At 40.8% G+C, this 19700-nt stretch overlaps 1 protein-coding gene across 1 annotated transcript in view; it reads right to left on the bottom strand.

Annotated features, from left to right (window-relative positions):
* Positions 1-19700, bottom strand: part of LOC145355412 (thrombospondin type-1 domain-containing protein 7A-like) — a 429239-nt gene that overhangs the window by 28215 nt on the left and 381324 nt on the right. Inside the window, exons 20-23 of the mRNA XM_080207485.1 lie at positions 19044-19161; positions 17223-17368; positions 13247-13421; positions 9883-10056 (exon numbers count right to left, since the gene is read on the bottom strand). Coding sequence (XP_080063611.1) covers positions 9883-10056; positions 13247-13421; positions 17223-17368; positions 19044-19161 — 613 coding nt within the window. The remainder of the gene's footprint in view (positions 1-9882; positions 10057-13246; positions 13422-17222; positions 17369-19043; positions 19162-19700) is intronic.

Raw genomic sequence — 19700 nt, 5'->3', positions numbered from 1 at the left:
CGTAGCAATCTTCAGCCAGAAGTGCCAAAGTGGATAACCCATCTCGGCCTCCTACACTGGTCCCCAGCATCTCAGATGCCAGTCTCCAGCCCGTTCCCAGCCACTGCCACCGTCACCACCACTACCACTCTCCCCTTTCCCAGGGTCACTCAGTTTCTGACCACATTACAGCCTTGGTTCAAACATGGACAAAAGAGCTGAATTCCAGAGGTGAGGTGAGAGTGACAGCCCTCGACATCAAGGCTACATTCGACTGAATGTGACATCAAGGAGCCCGAACAAAACTGGAATCAATGGGTATCAGGGGGCAAACTCCCTGCTGGTTGGAGTCACACCTGGCACATAGGAAGATGGTTGTAGTTGTGGAGGGTCAGTCATTTCAGCTCCAGGACATCTCTGCAGGAGTCCCTCAATGTAGTATCCTAGGCCCAACCACCTTCAGCTGCTTCATCAATGACCTTCTATACATCATAAGGTCGTAAGTGGGGATGTTCACCAATGATTGTGCAATGTTCAGAACCATTTGTGACTCCTCAGATACTGAAGCAGCGCATGTTCAAATGCAACAGGTTCTGGATAATATCCAGGTTTTGCTGTCAAGTGGCAAATAACATTCATGCCACACAAATGCCAAGCAATGACCATCACCAATAAGAGACACTCTAACCACTGCCCCTTAACATTCAATGGTGTAACCATCACTGAATCCCCCACTGTCAACATCCTGGGGGTTACCATTGACCAGAAACTCAACTGGACTCACTACGTTAACAATGGTTACAACAGCAGGTCAGAGGTAAGGAATACTGCAGCAAGTAACTCACCTCCTGATTCTCCAGAACCTATCCACCATCTACAATGCACAAGTCAGGAGTGTGATGGAATACCACCCCCCCACCCCTTGCTGGATGGGTGCAGCTCCAACAACATTCAAGAAGCTTGATAACATCCAAGACAAAGCAGTCTGCTTGATTGGCACCACATCTATAACCATTCAATCCCTCCACTACCGACACTCAGCAGCAGCAGTACATACTATCGACTAGATGCATTGCAGCAATTCACCAAAAATCCTTAGGCAGCACCTTCCAAATCCATGACCACTTCCATCTAGAAGAAAAAGGACATCAGATAAATGGGAACACCACCACTTGCAAATTTCCCTCCAAGCTACTCAACATCCTGACTTGGAAATATATTGTTGTTCCTTCACAGTCGGTGGGTCAAAAACCTGAAACACCCTCCCTAATGGCATTGTGGCTCAACCCACAGCACGTAGTCTGCAGTGATTCAAGAAGGCAGGTCATCACCACCTTCTCAAGGGCAATTAGGGACAGGCAATAAATGCTGGCCAGCCAGCAATGCCCATGTCCCATGAATGAATTTAAAAAATGATAAAGTACAATAAGTGCAATGCATTTGAAGTAACTGCAGCCTTGAAAGCTGACAGAATGGTTGTACCACAGGAGAAGGCTATTTGGCCTATTGTGTCTGTGCTAGCTCGCTGAAGGAGCAATTTACCTTTCTGACTCCCTCAATTGGTTCCTGTAGTCCCGCACACTCTTACTTTTCAGATAACATCTCAATTCCCTTTTGAATGCACCTCTGCCAAACTCTCAGGCAATGCATTCCAGATCCTGAACACTCAGAGTGAAAGAAATTTTCCTCATGTATCCATTGTTTCTTTTGCCAATTACCTCAATCTGTCCCCTCTGGTTCTTGATCCTTCTACTAATTGGAACAGTTTCTCCAAAGAAAGCAGTCCCATGTTCTCCAATCTATGTATGTAACTGAAGTTACATGAAGCTCTCTCTAATGGCTTCACATCCGCCCTAAAGTGTAGCTTCCAGAACTGGATGCAATACTCCAATTGAGACTGAAATAGTGTTTTATACAAGTTTTACACAATGTCTTTGCTTTGTATCCTTTGTTCCCATTAATAGAGCTTGGAACGCTGTAAGCTCTGTACTTGCTCTCTTAACTAGTCCTGCCACCTTCAATGATTTATGTACATCTACATCGAGACCCTTTTACTCCTGCATCCACTTTAGAATTGTGCTTTGTTTTATATTGCCACTCTGCATTCAAAATGAATCATGCATTAAATTTCATCTGCCATTTGTCCGCCCATTCACCAATATCCTTTTGAAGTTCTCAACTATCCTCCTCACAGTTCACGATATTTGCCAAGGATTATGTTGTCTGTAAATTTTGCAATTTCACCCTTTATGCTGGGTCATTTATATATATTAGGAACAGCAGAGATCCTAACGTCACTTCTCTAAGTTGCCTTTTCAATTCCCCTCTGAATGTTCTATATCCAACCTGGTTCTCAGTTGTACTATCCACCTGTGATATTATGACCACGGTTTTCCTTCTTCATCTTAATCTTTTATCTTTTTGGTTATTAGGGGAGCTCTGGATTTATTTTTCTCACCTCTGCCCTTAGTTCAGGCAGTCAACATATATTCTGACAATCTCTTCTTTAAGGCAGCCAGTCATTCAGTTACAGTTTTCCCAGCCAACCTTTGATTCTAATTTATCTGGCTCAGTTCCATTCTTAGCCCTCTGAAGTTAGCTTTTTCCCAATTATTTTGGATTGTTCCTTTTCATTTTCCATTGCCAATCTAAACCTTATGATATAATGATCAAATGTTCCTCTTCAGATAAGCACTCTACAAGGCTTATCTAATTCACAGGGGGAGGCAAAGGCCTAGTGGTATTATTGCTAGACTACTAATCCAAAGACTCAGCTAATATTCTTGGGACCCCAAGTTTGAATCTCACCATGACAGATGGTGGAATTTGACTTCAGTAAAAAATATCTAGAATTAAGGATCTATTGGTGACTAAGAAACCATTGTTAATTGTCAGAAAAAACCCATCTGGTTCGCTAATGTCCTTTAGGGAAGGAAATCTACTGTTGTTACCTGGTCTGCTCTACATATGACTTCTGAGCCACACTAATGTGGTTGACTCTCAGCTGCCCTCGGGCAACTAGGGATGGGCAGTAAATGCTGGCCAGCCAGCCATGTCTATGTCCCATGAATGAATAAAAGAAAGATCCAGGTTTAGCAATGCCTCCTTTCTCATTGGACTGGAAACAGAGGTGTAGAAAATTCTCCTGAACACACACTAGAAACTTTGGTCCCTCTCTTCCTTTTACATTAATATAATCCCAGCCTATATTTGGATGATTAAAGTATTTCATTTCATTGTAATTACTTTATTGTTCTATAAATTTTCTTGCAAGTTTGTTCCTCCACATTTTTCCTGATAGTTGGCCTATAGATTACACAGTGTTGGAATTGCATCATTTTGTTCCTTACCTCTAGCCAATTTGATTCTGTCCTTGACCTCTCTGGGACATCCTCTCTCTCCAGCACTTTGTTGTTATCTTTGATCAACACTGCCATTCCTCCATCTTTTCTGATTTTGCTATCTTTCCTGAATACCGTGTATCCCAGATCTCTGAGTCAGGTTTCTGTTATAGCCGCAGTATCACATTTCCATGTAGCTTCTGCGCCTGTAACTCACTGATTGGAATTACCACATTCCATGCATTCACAAACATGCACAAAAATCCTAATCTAGACTACACTACTTTCCCTTTACCATGAATCTACCTAATAACTATTATTTCTTACTGTAATACTACCGGTCTCTCCCAGTATTCTGTGCACCTTGGTGGTTCTCTCTAATATTATCTCCTGGTTCTCATATAAAGCTTCCAAGTTAAGCAATAATTTCTTTTTTTTAATACTTTTGATTGCTGATTTCAGTTTAAATACCTGGGTAGTGGGGGTATGGGGACAGGGATAGTGGTTGGGGTGAGTAGTGGAAGTATTCAGTAAATTGGCTTATAAATATCTGTTAAGGCCTTTCTGATACAGCTTCTGCAGTTAAAAGAACATAGAACATTACAGTGCAGTACAGGCCCTTCGGCCCCCGATGTTGCGCCGACCAGTGGAACGAATCTAATGACCCTCTAACCTAAACTATTCCAATGTTATCCATATGCCTATCCACTGACCATTTGAACACCCTTAAAGTTGGCGAGTCCACAACTGCTGCAGGCAGGGCATTCCACGACCTTACTACCCTCCTGAGTAAAGAACCTACCTCTGACATCCGTCCTATAATTACCACCCCTTAATTTAAAGCTATGTCCCTTCATGTTAGCCATCACAATCCGAGGTAAAAGGCTCTCACTGTCCACCCTATCCAATCCTTTGATCATCTTGTACGCCTCAATTAGGTCACCTCGTAACCTTCTTCTCTCTAATGAAAATAACCTCAAGTCCCTCAGCCTTTCCTCATAAGACCTTCCCACCATACCAGGCAACATCCTGGTGAACCTCCTCTGCACCATTTCCAATGCCTCCACATCTTTCTTATAATGCGGCGACCAAAACTGTACGCAATACTCCAAGTGCGGCCGCACCAGAGTTTTGTACAGTTGTAACATGACCTCACGGCTCCGAAATTCAATCCCTCTACCAATAAAAGCTAACACCTTCTTAACAACCTTATCAATCTGGGTGCCAACTTTCAGGGAGCTATGCACATGTACCCCGAGATCACTCTGCTCGTCAACACTACTAAGCGTCGTTCCATTAGCCTTATATTCTGTACTCCTGTTACTCTTACCAAAGTGAATCACCTCACACTTCCGTATTAAACTCCATCTGCCACCTCTCGGCCCAGCTCTGCAGCTTATCTATGTCCCTCTGCAAACTGTAACATTCATCCTCACTGTCTACAACTCCTCCAACTTTGGTGTCGTCAGCAAATTTACTAATCCATCCTTCTGCACCCTCATCTTTGTCATTTATAAAAATGACAAACAGCAGTGGCCCCAAAACAGATCCTTGAGGTACACCACTTGTAACTGAACTCCAGGTTGAATATTTCCCATCAACCACCACCCTCTGTCTTCTATCAGCTAGCCAATTCCTGATCCAAACTGCCAAATCACCCTCAATCCCATGCATCTGCATTTTCTGCAATAGCCTACCATAGGGAGCCTTATCAAATGCTTTGCTAAAATCCATATACACCACGTCAACTGCCTTACCCTTATCCACCTCTTTGGTCACGTTTTCAAAAAACTGGATAAGGTTTGTGAGGCACGACCTACCCTTCACAAAACCGTGTTGAAGATCCCTAATCAATTTATTTCCCTCTCAATGATTATAAATCCTATCCCTTATAACTCTTTCCAAAACTTTGTCCACAACAGAAGTAAGGCTCACTGGTCTATAATTCCCAGGATGGTCTCTACTCCCCTTCTTGAACAAGAGGACAACATTTGCTATCCTCCAGTCTTCCAGCACTAAACCTGTAGCCAATGACGACATGAAGATCAAAGCCAAAGGCTCTGCAATCTCCTCCCTCGCCGCCCAGAGAATCCTAGGGTAAATCCCATCCGGCCCAGGGGACTTATCTATTTTCATACTCTCAAGAATTGCCAACAGCTCCTCCTTATGTACCTCAATCCCGAGTAGTCTACTACCTGGTATTGCAGTATTCTCCTCGACAACACTGACTTTTTCCTACGTGAATACTAATGAAAAATACTCATTCAGTGCCTCTCCTATCTCTTCAGGCTCCACGCACAACTTCCCACTGCTGTCTCTGACTGGCCCTAATCTTGCCCCAACCAATCTTTTATTCTTGACATACCTGTAGAAAGCTTTAGTATTTTCCTTGATTCTATCCACCAAAGTCTTCTCATGTCCTCTTCTAGCTCTTCTTAACTCTCTCTTTAGCTCCTTCCTGGCTAATTTATAACTCTCCAGTGCCCTAACTGAGCCTTCACGTCTCATCTCTACATAAGCCTCCTTCTTCCTCTTCACCAGAGATTCAACTTCCTTAGTACACCACAGTTCCCTCGCTCAACCACTTCCTCCCTGCCTGACAGGTACGTATTTATCAAGGACTCGCAGTAGCTGCTCCTTGAATAAGCTCCACATTTCAGATGTTCCCAGCCCCTGCAATTTGCTACTCCACCCTATGTATCCTAAATCTCACCTAACAGCCTCATAATTACCTTTCCCCCAGCTATAACTTCTGCCCTTCGGTATATGCCTATCCCTTTCCATCACTAAGGTAAACGTAATCGAATTGTGGTCACTATTACCAAAGTGCTCACCTACCTCCAAGTCTAACACCTGGTCTGGTTCATTACCCAGTACCAAATCCAATGTAGCCTCACCTCTTGTTGGCGTATCTACATACTGTGTCATGAAACCTTCCTGCACACATTGGACAAAAACTGATCCCTCTAATATGCTTGAACTATAGCTTTTCTAATCGATATTTGTAAAGTTAAAGTCCCCCATAACAACTGCCCTGTTACTTTTGCACCTATCCAGGATCATCTTTGCAATCCTTTCCTCTACATCTCTGGAACTTTTTGGAGGCCTATAAAAAACTCCCAACAGTGTGATCTCTCCTTTCCTGTTTCTAATCTCAGCCCATACTACCTCAATAGACAGGTCCACATCAAACATCCTTTCTGCCACCGTAATACTGACCTTGACTAACAATGCCATGCCTCCCCCTCTTCTACCACCTTCTCTGCTCTGACTGAAACATCTGAACCCTGGAACCTGCAACAACTATTCCTGCTCCTGCTCTACCCATGTCTCTGAAATGGCCACAACATCGAAGTCCCAGGCACCAATCCAGGCTGCAAGTTCATCCACCTTAAGAACATCAGAAATAGGAGCAGGAGTAGGCCATCTAGCCCTTTGAGCCTGCCCCACCATTCAATAAGATCATGGCTGATCTGTCGTGGCTCAGTTCCACATTCCCGCCCTCTCCCCATAACCCTTAATCCCCTCTCTTATCAAAAACCCATCAATCCGCGTCTTAAAAATATTTAGTGAGGCAGCCTCCACCACTTCAACGGGCAGAGAATTCCAGAGATTCACCACCCTTTGAGTGAAGAAGTTCCTCCTCAACTCCGTTCTAAACCACCCCCCCTTTATCTTGAGGCTGTGCCCCCTAGTCCTACTGTCTTTTTTGAGCGGGAAGAGTCTCTCCACCTCTATCCTATCCATCCCATTCATCATCTTATACGTCTCAATGAGATCTCCCCTCATTCTTCTAAACTCTAACGAGTACAAGCCTAGTTTATTCAGCCTCTCTTCATAGCTCAACCCCCTCAACTCCGGTATCAGCCTAGTAAACCTCCTCTGCACTCCCTCCAAGGCCAAAATATCCTTGCGTAAGTGCAGCGACCAAAACTACACACAGTACTCCAGCTGCAGCCTCACCAATGCCCTATACAGCCGCAGCAAGAGCTCCCTACTTTTATATTCAATCCCCCTCGCTATGAAAGCCAGCATCCCATTCGCCTTCCTGACCACCTGCTGCACCTGCAGGCTGGGTTTTTGCGACTCTTGCACGAGGACCCCGAGGTCCCTCTGCACCGTCGCCTGCTGCAGTTTTTCGCCACATAAGTAATAGTCCTTCCTACCATTATTCCTACCAAAGTGGACCACCTTGCACTTGCCAACATTAAATTCCATTTGCCAGTTCCTGGCCCATTCGCCCAGCCTATCTAGATCCTTCTGCAGACTCTCCACACCCTCTGCGCAATTTGCCATTCCACCAATCTTGGTGTCATCAGCAAATTTTGACACCATACACTCGGTTCCCTCCTCCAGATCATCTATATAAATGGTAAATAACTGAGGCCCCAGCACCGACCCCTGGGGCACTCCACTAGTCACCAACTGCCAATCCGAATAGCACCCATTAACCCCCACTCTCTGCCTCCTATTTGACAACCAATCCTCTATCCACGCTAACACCCTACCCCCAACTCCATGCCCCCTTACCTTCTGCAATAACCTCTTGTGAGGTACCTTGTCAAACGCCTTCTGAAAATCCAGAAAGACCACATCCACCGCTCTCCTCTATCCACCGCCCTAGACACATCCTCATAGAACTCTAATAAATTTGTCAGACACGACCTTATTGCGTATGCTCCTTGCATTAAAGTATACACACTTCAAACCACCCTACCACCAGCCGAAACACTGCTGTGACATAGAAACCTTATCCATGACCTCTCTATTCTCATCCTCCTGTACACTGGAGCTACAATTCAGGTTGCCATACCCCCTCTGAATTCGTTTAAACCCCCCTGAATAGCATTGGCAAATTTCCCCCCAAGATATTAGTACCCCTCCGGTTCAGGTGCAGACCATCCCTCTTGTAGAGGTCCCACCTACCCCAGAATGAACCCCAATTGTCTAAGTATCTGAACCCTTCCCTCCTGCACCATCCCTTTAGCCAGAGTTCAAATGTTCTCTCTCTCTATTCTCCATGCTATCCTGCGGCACAGGTAACAAACCAGAGATAACCACTCTGTTTGTTTTAGCCCTAAGCTTCCACCCTAACTCTCTGAATTTCTGTTTTATATCCCCGTCCCTTTTCCTACCTATGTCATGAGTGCCTACATGAATCACCACTTGGGGTTGGTTCCATTCCCCCTTAAGGATCCCGAACACTCGATCAGAGACATCACGGACCCTGGCACCTGGGAGGCAACATACCAACCGCGAGTCGCGCTCATTCCCACAGACTCTCCTATCTATCCCCTTAACTATGGAATCCCCTTTTCAATTTATGGGGGTCCAGAGGAAACAAAAAAACTACTTCCTAGGCCTTCCTGTGACTACTTCCTGTATCCAATTTAAAATTTAAAAAAAAGCTAGAGACGTTAGTTAAAAAAAACGCAGTAACTTACTCACAAGCTCTCCTCTCACTAGTCGCTCCCTCTCTGATGTGCTCCCAAGGAACAATGAGCTTAATCTTTTCAATCCAGGTCCTATGTAGTTACCAGCATGAGTATCTTAAAGTAAATTTCTGGGCAAATTCAGGACACCAGCTCAAGCCCACAAAGCTGGTATCAGTATTGGAGGTTTTCACAGAGTTGTGGGCAGCATAGCTTAGTTCTTTGAGCATTTGAAATCCTTGGGTAAGTTTTATGCATGCGTGCATATTGGGACTTCCTCTGGGTCCCAATTTGCAACAGCAAATCCATTAGAAGCTCCTGGCTAATGTTTGTCTCTCCACAGACCTGCAGATTACTTCAAGCATTTGCAGGTTTTCTTTAGACCTTGTCCAGGTATTTCACACCTTTCAAATAATTTTAATGGGGACCATGATGGAAAAATTATATTTTTACAGTGTATAGCAACCTCTGGGTTTCAGACTTAATTGCACATCTGTGCTTTCCTGAGGGTACTATCTGTTTTGTGCATAAATAATAGCAAATGCCGATAAACTCACTGTTATTTTACTGTAAATTCTGGCCCTGAAGATTAAAAGCTAAAAATTAGAAATTTTTAAGCCATCTAAGAATTTTTAGCACACAATCAGTGACAGACTTTTGGAACAAATTACTAGGCATGATAACTGACATTGGCAGCAAAAAATGGGTTCAAAAGTGCTTTGGTGCATTTCTGATGACAGAAGTGATAGAGACATGGAGGGTAAGAAAATGGAAGAGGGTAATTTCGTGGAAGATTTAACAAATTTATTTTAAAGGAGTTAACATTTTTAAAACAATGAATTACTAAAATTAGATTGAACTTGTGTTTCTTTCTGTACAAGAGAAAATATTGAAATAAGAAGCTCAAGATGCACACAGCAACATATTCCTCAGATATAAATTTACAGATGGGGGTGAAAAATGGGTGATACTGGAACAGCTGCCTGTTACACATCGAGCCAGATTTTCTTTTCTACCGACTACTTACTCGTACGCATCAAAGATGAATCTCACCCCATATAGTGACCAGAGAAATTCCTCTGCCATTGTTAACTCCTTGTGAACTTATATGAGGTAGTAGCTGTACCTACCTGTACAGGGCTGGGTCTCCAGTTCCTGATCTGGGCATAGCTGCTCATTATCCATTGCCTGGATGATCACTGCCTTTGTTCGTACCTGTACACCCCCATAGCCAAGATCTTCATTATTCACACAGGTTAGTTGACAAGAACTCCACACAGACCACTCCGTCAGGTAACAGTCACCTGAAGATATCAAGAAGCATATCACAATTCAACAATGATGTGCAGAACATTTTCAGTAAGACATGTTTATGTCATAATTGGATTATTGGCAGCTGCAAATTATTTGCTAGTATAACTTATACCACATTATGCCACTCTCTTGTGTGGATGTTGGTTATCCTAACCAATTGCAGGGCTAGTAAGTAGGTTGTGGTTTTGTATCCAGAGCCTACTGGGCTTTTTAACTCATTCAAAACATATTCACTTGCACAGAGTTAAAACCGGGGCAATTATATAGTCGGAAGATACACCACGTGGATTCTATGGGAAGAAGGGAAATTTGAGTACTTTGTTCTTGCTAGTTTAAGCAATGCTCACTGAAAACTGGGAGCAAGCTATCCACTTGTAACTCTCTCTAATTCCTCACGATAGTAATTTGAGCTAAAACCCGGTGAGTATATAAAGATAGAGAAGTTATGTTTTGTACTCACATTATTTTTTTCATGAATATTATGAAGAGAAGAAATTCCACTGTGGAGTGCCTGGCAAGTTTCAAGAGTTTAGACAATGTTGCTAAACAGCTGTATACAAGTGCTGCTATTGAGTTAAACATGAGTTGAGTCCCAGCTTAAATTTAACCATACGTGGGGTAAATTCACTGGGCTGCAGGGCTGGCAGGTTCGATGAGTACATGGAACTTAATAGGATTGAGGGTTATAGGTGGGCCTAGTAGGTAGGGATACGATCAGCGCAACTTGTGGGCCAGAGGGCCTGTTTGTGCCGTAGTTTTTCTATGTTCTATAACACGTGTTTCTGATGGGTGTTCAAACCAGTATCCTGGAGGTTGTGAAAATTAACTAGACTTTGCAGAGATTGTTTATTACTGCTGCAACAACCTTATTGATTTGAACTCAGCAGAGTTTACTGCCAAGTCATGCTGGTGAATTATGTTGTTGGAAGAGAAATGGGGATGAAAAGCTAAAACTGTCTGGAGTTTATAAAAGAGGCAGAAGTAGGTTTCTCTGAGTCATGTTTCTGCTAAGGTGGAATCGGTGGAAAGAGTGGTGAGGGGGGTTGGTGAGATGCTGTATCTTTGAACTGACCTGGATTTCTCTCTTTCTTTGTGGAGAGAGGGAACTAGCCAAGTTTTCCAGCTAATTTCCCTGCCTTCTTCTGTCTTACTGGCACTCCCTGGGACTGTTTGACAAAAAGCCCATGGAAGCAATGGTAAAGGCCCGAATAACTGGCAGTTGAAGGGAAATACCAAACCTAAAGAGTTGAAACGCCTTCCTTCATGGATGTTCTTCGGTCCCTTTATAATTTCCTCATCACCGCTGCAGATGTTGCTGTCACGTTCCTGCTATAAGTCCATCTCATTCTGCTCAGCCTAGGTGAGCTGCCTTTTGCCTTCAGAATCCAGCTGGGATTCCGCTCTATATGTCTAATGACTCCTAACCAAAAATGTTGGGACTGAGAGAGTTGGAAGGACATGTGCAAGTCCTAATTCTGCTCCTGTAAGGCAAATCCATCCCCTCTTAATAAAGTAAAACTAACTACTGAAGTGAGAAAGCATGGAAAATTATTTTGGATTATAATGCAAAGAAAAAATGTACCAAAGAAACCAAATGAAATTGTCATACTATTATGTCTATGATGTGTATTTCTGTGGAATAAAGAAGCTTAACAGTTTGAAAGAAGCTTTGCCTCACCTTATGTTAACACTAGAGAGATTGAGAAATTAAATCCGTGAAAGGCAGAAGAATTCAATTCAGACAACAAAGGAATGGTATCATTACACTCCTGGGTTACCCTCTTAGACAATTAAATACTGGGCAATATCAGTCAACTGGCTAAACAGCAATCAGACTCCAAGACCATTTAAGAACGTGACTCACATTCCTAAACCTAAGCAAGCTCCAGATCTGAAGTCATCACTGTGCCTCAAGTACCCAAAATTATCTATTCTGCATAACTGCTATCCTTATAGGTTCTGAATTATGCGTCACTTTATGCTGTCAAAACACCATAATAATAGACATAATGGAGAGTTAAAAAGTTGGGACATGACATGGGCAGTGAAGTTAATTCAAAATCCGTAGTTTTGAAAGTTTGTGGCCTGAAGTCAACTGAAATAATTAACTCTATAGTATTGTGTTCATCAGAAAAATTATGGTGCAAGCTTCCTAGTTCTATTTATATTGATTAATCTCACCCAGTATCATAACTGGGGCTGCAAAAAGCAGTGCGTAAATCTGCAGGGAAAATAACAGAAGAAATTTTAAATTTAATGCAATGGGTATAAATAATAAATATTAAAAACTTTGATACTGTTGACAACTAATGCACTACATGCTGAGGAGACATTAAAAAATAATGCATTATACATTACAAAAAATCAATGTAATGATGGTAGTGCATTACTGATGATTGTAGAACAGTTTTTATTCAGAGTGTCTAGAGTAGAATTATATAGGGAAATGTCAGTAATCTTCTCCCATAAGTTTTGGGGAATCTTTTTGAAAGGTTGTGAATTGCATAACTTATTTAATCATACATCCTATCACGAGTATTGAATTATCCAACAAAGCCTTAAAAGTTGTTTATTTTCAACACACATGGGTTTAACATGCCCCATTTTGTTTTGAATGCACTATAACATGCATGCAATAAATTTCTGCCCGTGTTACTTTAATGAAATTGCTAATCTATTTAAAAAATGAGAGTTAACAATATATTTCTTGAAGTAGTGTTGATAGGATTTTAATGCAGATGTACAGGTCAGTGAACAAAAAATAGCACAAAGATAGCTAAATCCCCATAAAAAGTGTTCTAGGAATGATAACCTTCGGTGATGTTTAGAGAATGATATCCTTTGTGAATAAATGATTTGAAGAAAAAAATAACAAGTTGAACCAAGAATAGGCCATAAGTATGATGTTTGCCACCTGATCATCTTGCTTTCAATGGTACTTTCAGACATTCTCTGACCAAACAGTCTGACAGAGAATCCGATGTATTACCCTCTATTTAACAAACTGAAGGCACTGTATTCAGAAGTTGGAATAGATTTAATAATTTGCGTTTTCAGTACGTCAGAAATTTGAGCACGTAGTGGGTTCACACTCTTGATGTGCACCCCCAGCACATGGATCTTTGTGAAACATCCTCTCATATTTTTCAGCATAGGATCACCTTTGAGAAACTACAGCACCTGGGCATGGGACAGTGCAGGCTGCTTGCAGAATGATCTGCTTGTTGCCATTCACCATGGGCTCTAGGTCAGCACATAACTCCTCATCCACAACGTTTCCAGGGTCACCATTGGATCCATCAAACACAACACATGATATGTTTCGAAATTTCATGCCATCACCGCAATGAGCATCCTTTAACAAGAGAAAGAAATAATGTGACTGCACTGAAATTAGTGTGATTGCAACAGTTATAAATTGATGCAAGTAGTTATTGAGTAACAGTGATCAATTCTGAAAGGTTGAGAATGGAAAGGACATAAACACTGAATGCTAAAACTTTTAAAACATAGAAAAGTTTTAGGAGTTCAGTTACAGAATTCCTTAAAACTACTGGTTGATAAAAATGTGTTTATAAATTGCATCCTACATTTTATTGATAGGTGCAAAATAAACAAAATCAAAGAGGTAATACTAAATTAATACAAATCATTGCATCAGGCCAGAGTACAATATTGTGCAACATTTTGAGCACTTACCTTTTGAAAGGTATCAACGCCATGGATATGTGGAGAAGAGATTGGTTAAGGTATAACCAGGTATGAAAGGATTTAGTTATGAGGAAATTGGAGAAACTGAGCCTCTATTCATTTTTAGAACATGGACTAAAAGGAAATTTATTGTGTTCAACATTATGAATGGTTTTGTTAAATTAAATATCAAAAGTAAGGTAAATCAATGGGTTGGATTTTGAGCGATCGCCAGGCAGAGCATGGAACTGGGCAGGGATTAAATCATCAACTTTTGCATCAGTTCCCTGATTGCATCCTGCTCCCACATCATTTTTCTGGAGGCGATGGATGGCCAGTCAAACTAATTAAGGGCCATCTAAGGTCAATTAAGAGAGGCCAACTCAAATGTTCCAGTTCATCTCCAGGTTGCTATAGGTGCTGGAGATCAATTTATCCCCCTGGAGGCAACCTGGGCAGACAGAGGATAGGGAGAGGGCAATGGTCCACACAGGCTTAGAGTTCCTCTCTGTCTGCCTAAATGCAGCAGCAGCCACAGAGCACCCTGTAGAGGAGTTCCTCTACCCGCAGTGGTTTGAAGTACACTCTCCCTCATTTACTTGCTTCCTGATGTTGCTTTCAAGTTGGAAGGCTTCTGATTAGCTCTCCAGCTTTAACAGCATATCTGCTTTCTTTACCATTACGGTGAGCTCTACCCCTACCTCAGCTCACTCCCTGTCCCAAGCATGAATTGGCCACTCTGGGGAAACCCATAAAAAGTGATTTTTTTCTGACAAAGTGGACCTAGGACTGCAATTGAACCTGACGATGAAGTTTAGAAGCCTGAAGTGAACTACCAAAAGAACAATAGAAGTATTATTTTATGTAAACGTTGCTTCAGAAATACAGTCTCAACTCAATGGATTGAGCCTATAATAGCTTTCATAATGGAAGTTGATAAAAGCCAAAAAGAAGAATGAGTAGGATTTTTGAGGTGACAGTAATCATGCATGATATAATTACACATTCAATTTGAAGGTGAGGAGTATTGGTGGAAACTTAGTGTTTTAAACTTAAATAAAAGATTAAATAAGGGTAGGAAGGCAGAGCAAGCTAAAGTGAACTGAAAAACTAGGTTGAAAGATAGGACAGTTGAGGTATAGTGGCAGACTTTTAATGAAATATTTAATAACTCTCAGAAAATATTTATCTTAATGAGAAAGAAAGATTTTTTGAGAAGGATGTGCCATCTGTGGTTAAATAAGGAAGCTAAGGAGAGTTTCAACTTGAAAAAGACATTCAAATCTGCAAAGATTATTGGTAGTTCAGAAGTTTGGACAGATTCTAAGACCCACCAATGAATGACTAAACAAAAAGAAAGTAGAATATGAATAAAAGCTAACTGGAAATATAAAAACAGATTGAATTTTTCTACAAGTAAATAAAGGAGTAACAAAAATGAATGTTGTTCTTCCAGGCAGCAAATCTGGGAAATTAATAATGGAAAAACAAGGAAATACTGAGGCATGAACAGGTATTTTGTGTCTGACTTCACTGTAGAAGACTTAGGAAACTTTCCAATGATACTTGAAAATAACAAGGTGAAAAGGAGGGAAAAAACTTAAAACAAGGTGTGAGAGAAACCTAAATACTGTTTTAGTGTGGACTTAATGGCTTTCATCCTAAGGTCTTAAAGAAGTGACTACTGGGATATCATCCTCCAAAATTCTGGAATGGTTTCAGCATTTTGTTCAAGAAAGGAGAGATACAGAAAACAGGAAACTATAGGTCAGTTAGTCTAATATCTGACATTGGGAAATTACTAGAATCCATCATTTCGGAAGTTACAGCAAGGTACTTAGAAAATCACAATAGAATTAAGCAGAGTGAACAGGGTTTTGGTTTTGTTAAAAGGAAATCATGTTTAACTGGTTTATCATAGTTCTTTGAGGAAGGAACAGGGAAGCAGGATAAAGGGGAACCTACAGATGTGGCATGCTTGGATTTCTGGAAGGCATCTGATAAGGTGCCATCTCAAAGGTCACAATGCAAAGTAAGGACATCTGTTGTAGTGACAAACATACTAGCCAGATAAAGGATTGGTTAGTTAACAGAAAGCAGAGTTTAGGATAGCAGAATGCCTCAGGGGTTGGTGCTGGTGCCTCAACTATTTACAACCAATGATTACTTGGGTGAAGAAATTAAGTTTATGGCAGCTAAATTTGCTGAAGACACCAAGATAGATAGTCAAAACTTTGGCAGATGGAGCATAATGTGGGAGAATGTGAAACTTAACTATTTTGGCAGGAAGAAGAGATTGCAGAACTCGATGGCCCAGAAGGACTTGGACGTTCAGGAAATGGATCACAAAATATTAGTATCCAGGTGCAGCAAGTGATTAGAACAGTCAATTTAATGTTGGCATTTGTTGCAAGAAGAATGGAATATAAAAGTAGGCAAAATATACTGCAGGTGTACAGTTGCTGAGAAATGAACGACTTGTTAAAAAGGATGTTTCTTCTGAATCTTGTTAAATAGCAACATGTTCAGTTTTGAGAATATATCCAAGTAATTCATTAAAATAAACAGAAGGAAAAAATGTTTTAATGTTGATATTTAAGACTAGCTTATAGCAAACTTGTCTGAGTAACTGGTAGCACAGCCTGTGTTATAAAAACATGAAAGGATGCCACAGCTCACCAAGATTCAAAACTTGCCTCAAATCCTTTTTCAATTTTACCTCTGGCCTCCATCTGCGACCCTAGGTCACAGACCCCATAAAAGAATAAGGATGTGAGTCATTGCTGGCTAGGCTGCATTTATTCCCCATCCCTACTTGCCCTCAAACTTATGCTAGGCCATTTCAGAGATCACTTTTTTTTTGAAAGAATCAACCACATTGCTGTGGATCTGGAGTCACATGTGGGCTAGATGGCAGATTTCCTTCCCTAAAAGACATCAATGAACCAGATGAATTTTTATGTTAATTGATTCATCATTAGACTTTTAATTTTAGATTCTCTACTGAATTCATATTTCACCTTCTGCAGTGGTGGGATTCAAACCCAGGTCCCCAAAGCATTACCCTGGGTCTTTGGATTACTAGTCCAATGACAATACCACTACTCCACTGCCTTTCCCTAAAAATGAGAAAAGTGCAGAGAGGAAAATAAAAAAAACTTTAAAAACGCAGAAATGTCAAAGTGACAGCAGCAACAGAACAAAAGGAAAAGAGAAACACGAATATAAGGCTGACAGGAAAAGAATGTTCTACAATAACACCATGGGAGATTAGGGGAAAAAAAACAAAGTGATTTTTCTTCATTCTAAAGACATTTTTATTTCAGATTTCTAGCACAATATTTTGGTTACACCATGGCGATTACTTAGTTCTAAAACTAGAACCATTATTTTATTTATTTATTGTAGAAATGAGATCAGTTTTTTTAATGACATTAAGCAAAATTGAGTATAAAAATTAATATACCTCAACTGTACACTGGCCCCATTCACTATATTGCCATCGATAACAAGGTTTGATTAGGCAAGGTTTGAACTGTTCCAGCTGCATTACGCATGGTCTCCCATCTCCCTGGAATGGCTGAATCAATGTTCTCTTGCGGGTCATTACCCCTAAATAAAGAAGGTGCAGATTTCACATTTATTTAACTGTAAGAAATTGTTTTGATCCTCTCCCATACTGGGTAAAATTTATAGTTAGAAGGAAACAGTAAAATTAAACCACATATATGATTACTTCTGTCAAAGGAAATCAGAAAAAAATGCTTTTCCACATAAATAATGGTCTAAACAAAGAAAATATTTCCAAATGTTGTATGCTTTGCAGCTTTTCTTTAGTTTCATTTTTGATTAAAAGAAGACCTTCTCCCTCTCATCAAACAGATATTTAGGGGCAATTACAACTCAAATCATTTCAGCTTTTGAACTGAGACAGCAATGCTTGATAAATTATAATCACAGACCAATCCCCTGAAATAGTTTAGGGCCATATAATCATTTTAATATATTTTTCAACTAATAATTTATACAGTATAAATAAACACGTGCACACACACACAACACACATTTTACATTTATAAATGCATTGAAAACTCATCTGTCATTCTTAGACTATGGCAAATCCTTTGCACTCCTAAGTGGTTCTGTGAGACACCTTGAGTAAGTTTAATTACCTATTACTTACCATTAGCTGTGTATCTCCGTCCCTGATAGTGTACTCTAGCTCAGTGACTCAGCATTATAAAAGAATAGAGGAATCAAAGGAAACTTCTAACTTTTACAGTAAATCTTCACTTAAAATTGTGGTTGAACTCCTGAAATTATGACTTTAAATGAAATGACTTCAAGCCTTTGGAATCAGTGTTAAAGCCAGAGTTAAGTTCTTTTGAACATTTCTCGCCGCCAGAAAAGTAATGTACAAGTTAAAATACTATACTGCACTTATATAACACTGTGCATTCCAAGCTGAAACAACTTGCAAAATAAAATGCGTCACTAAACATAAAATAAATACAGTATACAATAGCAATTAATGGTTTTAAAATATGCAATGCTCACCTCAGTACCGCACTTTTGATTGACCAAGTTCTAACTATTGCCAGAGGTTGCTCATTGCAGTTTGCAGCTGAAGCCTCAGAACCATCTGCACTGACCAACCCCTGTCACTGGAAGGAGCCAGAACTTTAGTTTGAGCTCAGAAATGAAGGTTGGAGAAAAGGCAGCGGGGAAGCTAGAAGTAGGGAGCCACTGAAGATGACCCCGGCATCAAGGACGAACAGAAGCCAGGAGGCAAAGACGAACAGAATGCAAGAGTACGTGGCTCAGAATGCAAGAGTGGCTGGGTGTTGGCAAGGCCGGATGAGACAACAGAGCCAAGGGTTCACAAGGCTGGGAGAGGTAAGGGAATGAGTAGGAGAGGGACTGATAGTGCGGGCAGATACACGACAGGAAGAGCCTTGAGAGCAGACAGGCTATGAAAGGGTAAGCCTGTGAAACTGACAAAGGAGACAGTACTTTATTGTCAAAGTGAAACAACATTAACTGAGTTGACATTAAGCATGGACTTACTGTATTAGGAAGAAAAATAGCAATCTTGTGTTCTAAAATGACATTTTGTCTGAACAGAGCTGTGAGAAGCAAGTCACAATTTGCCATCTCTCCCTGAAAATGATGAAATGCAGCCACCATGTGCATTCAATCCATCCTTTCAGAGCAGCCACTGTTGCTTGATTGTTATAATGCATACAAACATACATAGCTAATAAATTGCATTAATATTAGTGTGTACCTGAAAGGCCGCATGATCGAGAACAAGCAGACCACGATGACCAGTCAGAGAACTGACAATTCACTGGACACTCCACAGCACATGATGAGTTCATCTGCCATGATTTTTCCAAACCCAGCTGTCAACAGAAGGAAAGAATACTTTCAAGGATGAATCCTGAAAAATGGTCTCTGTAAATGTATGCCTTCTTTTAAATCAGTCTTTTCAAAGTAAAACTTAGTGTATTTGGCACAGTACATATCAGAATATTGGTCAAATTGGAACACATAGGTGTGTAAATTTTGTTTCCATTAATTTTGACAGGATATAACTGAAGAGATTCCTTTACATGCCTGTATTCCCACCTGACTGATCATATGCAAATCGTTGTCTCCAAATACCATGCTGTTCCTGGGCACAGACACAGAACTATTCCTCCCCTCTACATCTCCATCTATGTAACATGCATATCTTACAAGCTATCAATTCATGTTGAGATGCATTGTCTGGCCTGTTTATCAAGCAATGTCTCTAAAGCAACCTTCCATCTGCCAGGGTTATTCCTGCTACTAGCTCACAGTAAACATTCAATGACATTTTACTACAACAAATTTACAATGCAATTAAAAGGTTGCCAGTTTCTTCAGAGGTGATTCCTCTAATACATTATTAACATCT

The sequence above is a fragment of the Carcharhinus amblyrhynchos genome, chromosome 2 (genome assembly GCF_965287045.1).
Source record: "Carcharhinus amblyrhynchos chromosome 2, sCarAmb.v2.hapA, whole genome shotgun sequence".
Classification (NCBI taxonomy): domain Eukaryota; kingdom Metazoa; phylum Chordata; class Chondrichthyes; order Carcharhiniformes; family Carcharhinidae; genus Carcharhinus; species Carcharhinus amblyrhynchos.
The sequence above is the reverse complement of the archived record's forward strand: the minus strand, read 5'-3'. Positions and strand labels throughout refer to the sequence as shown.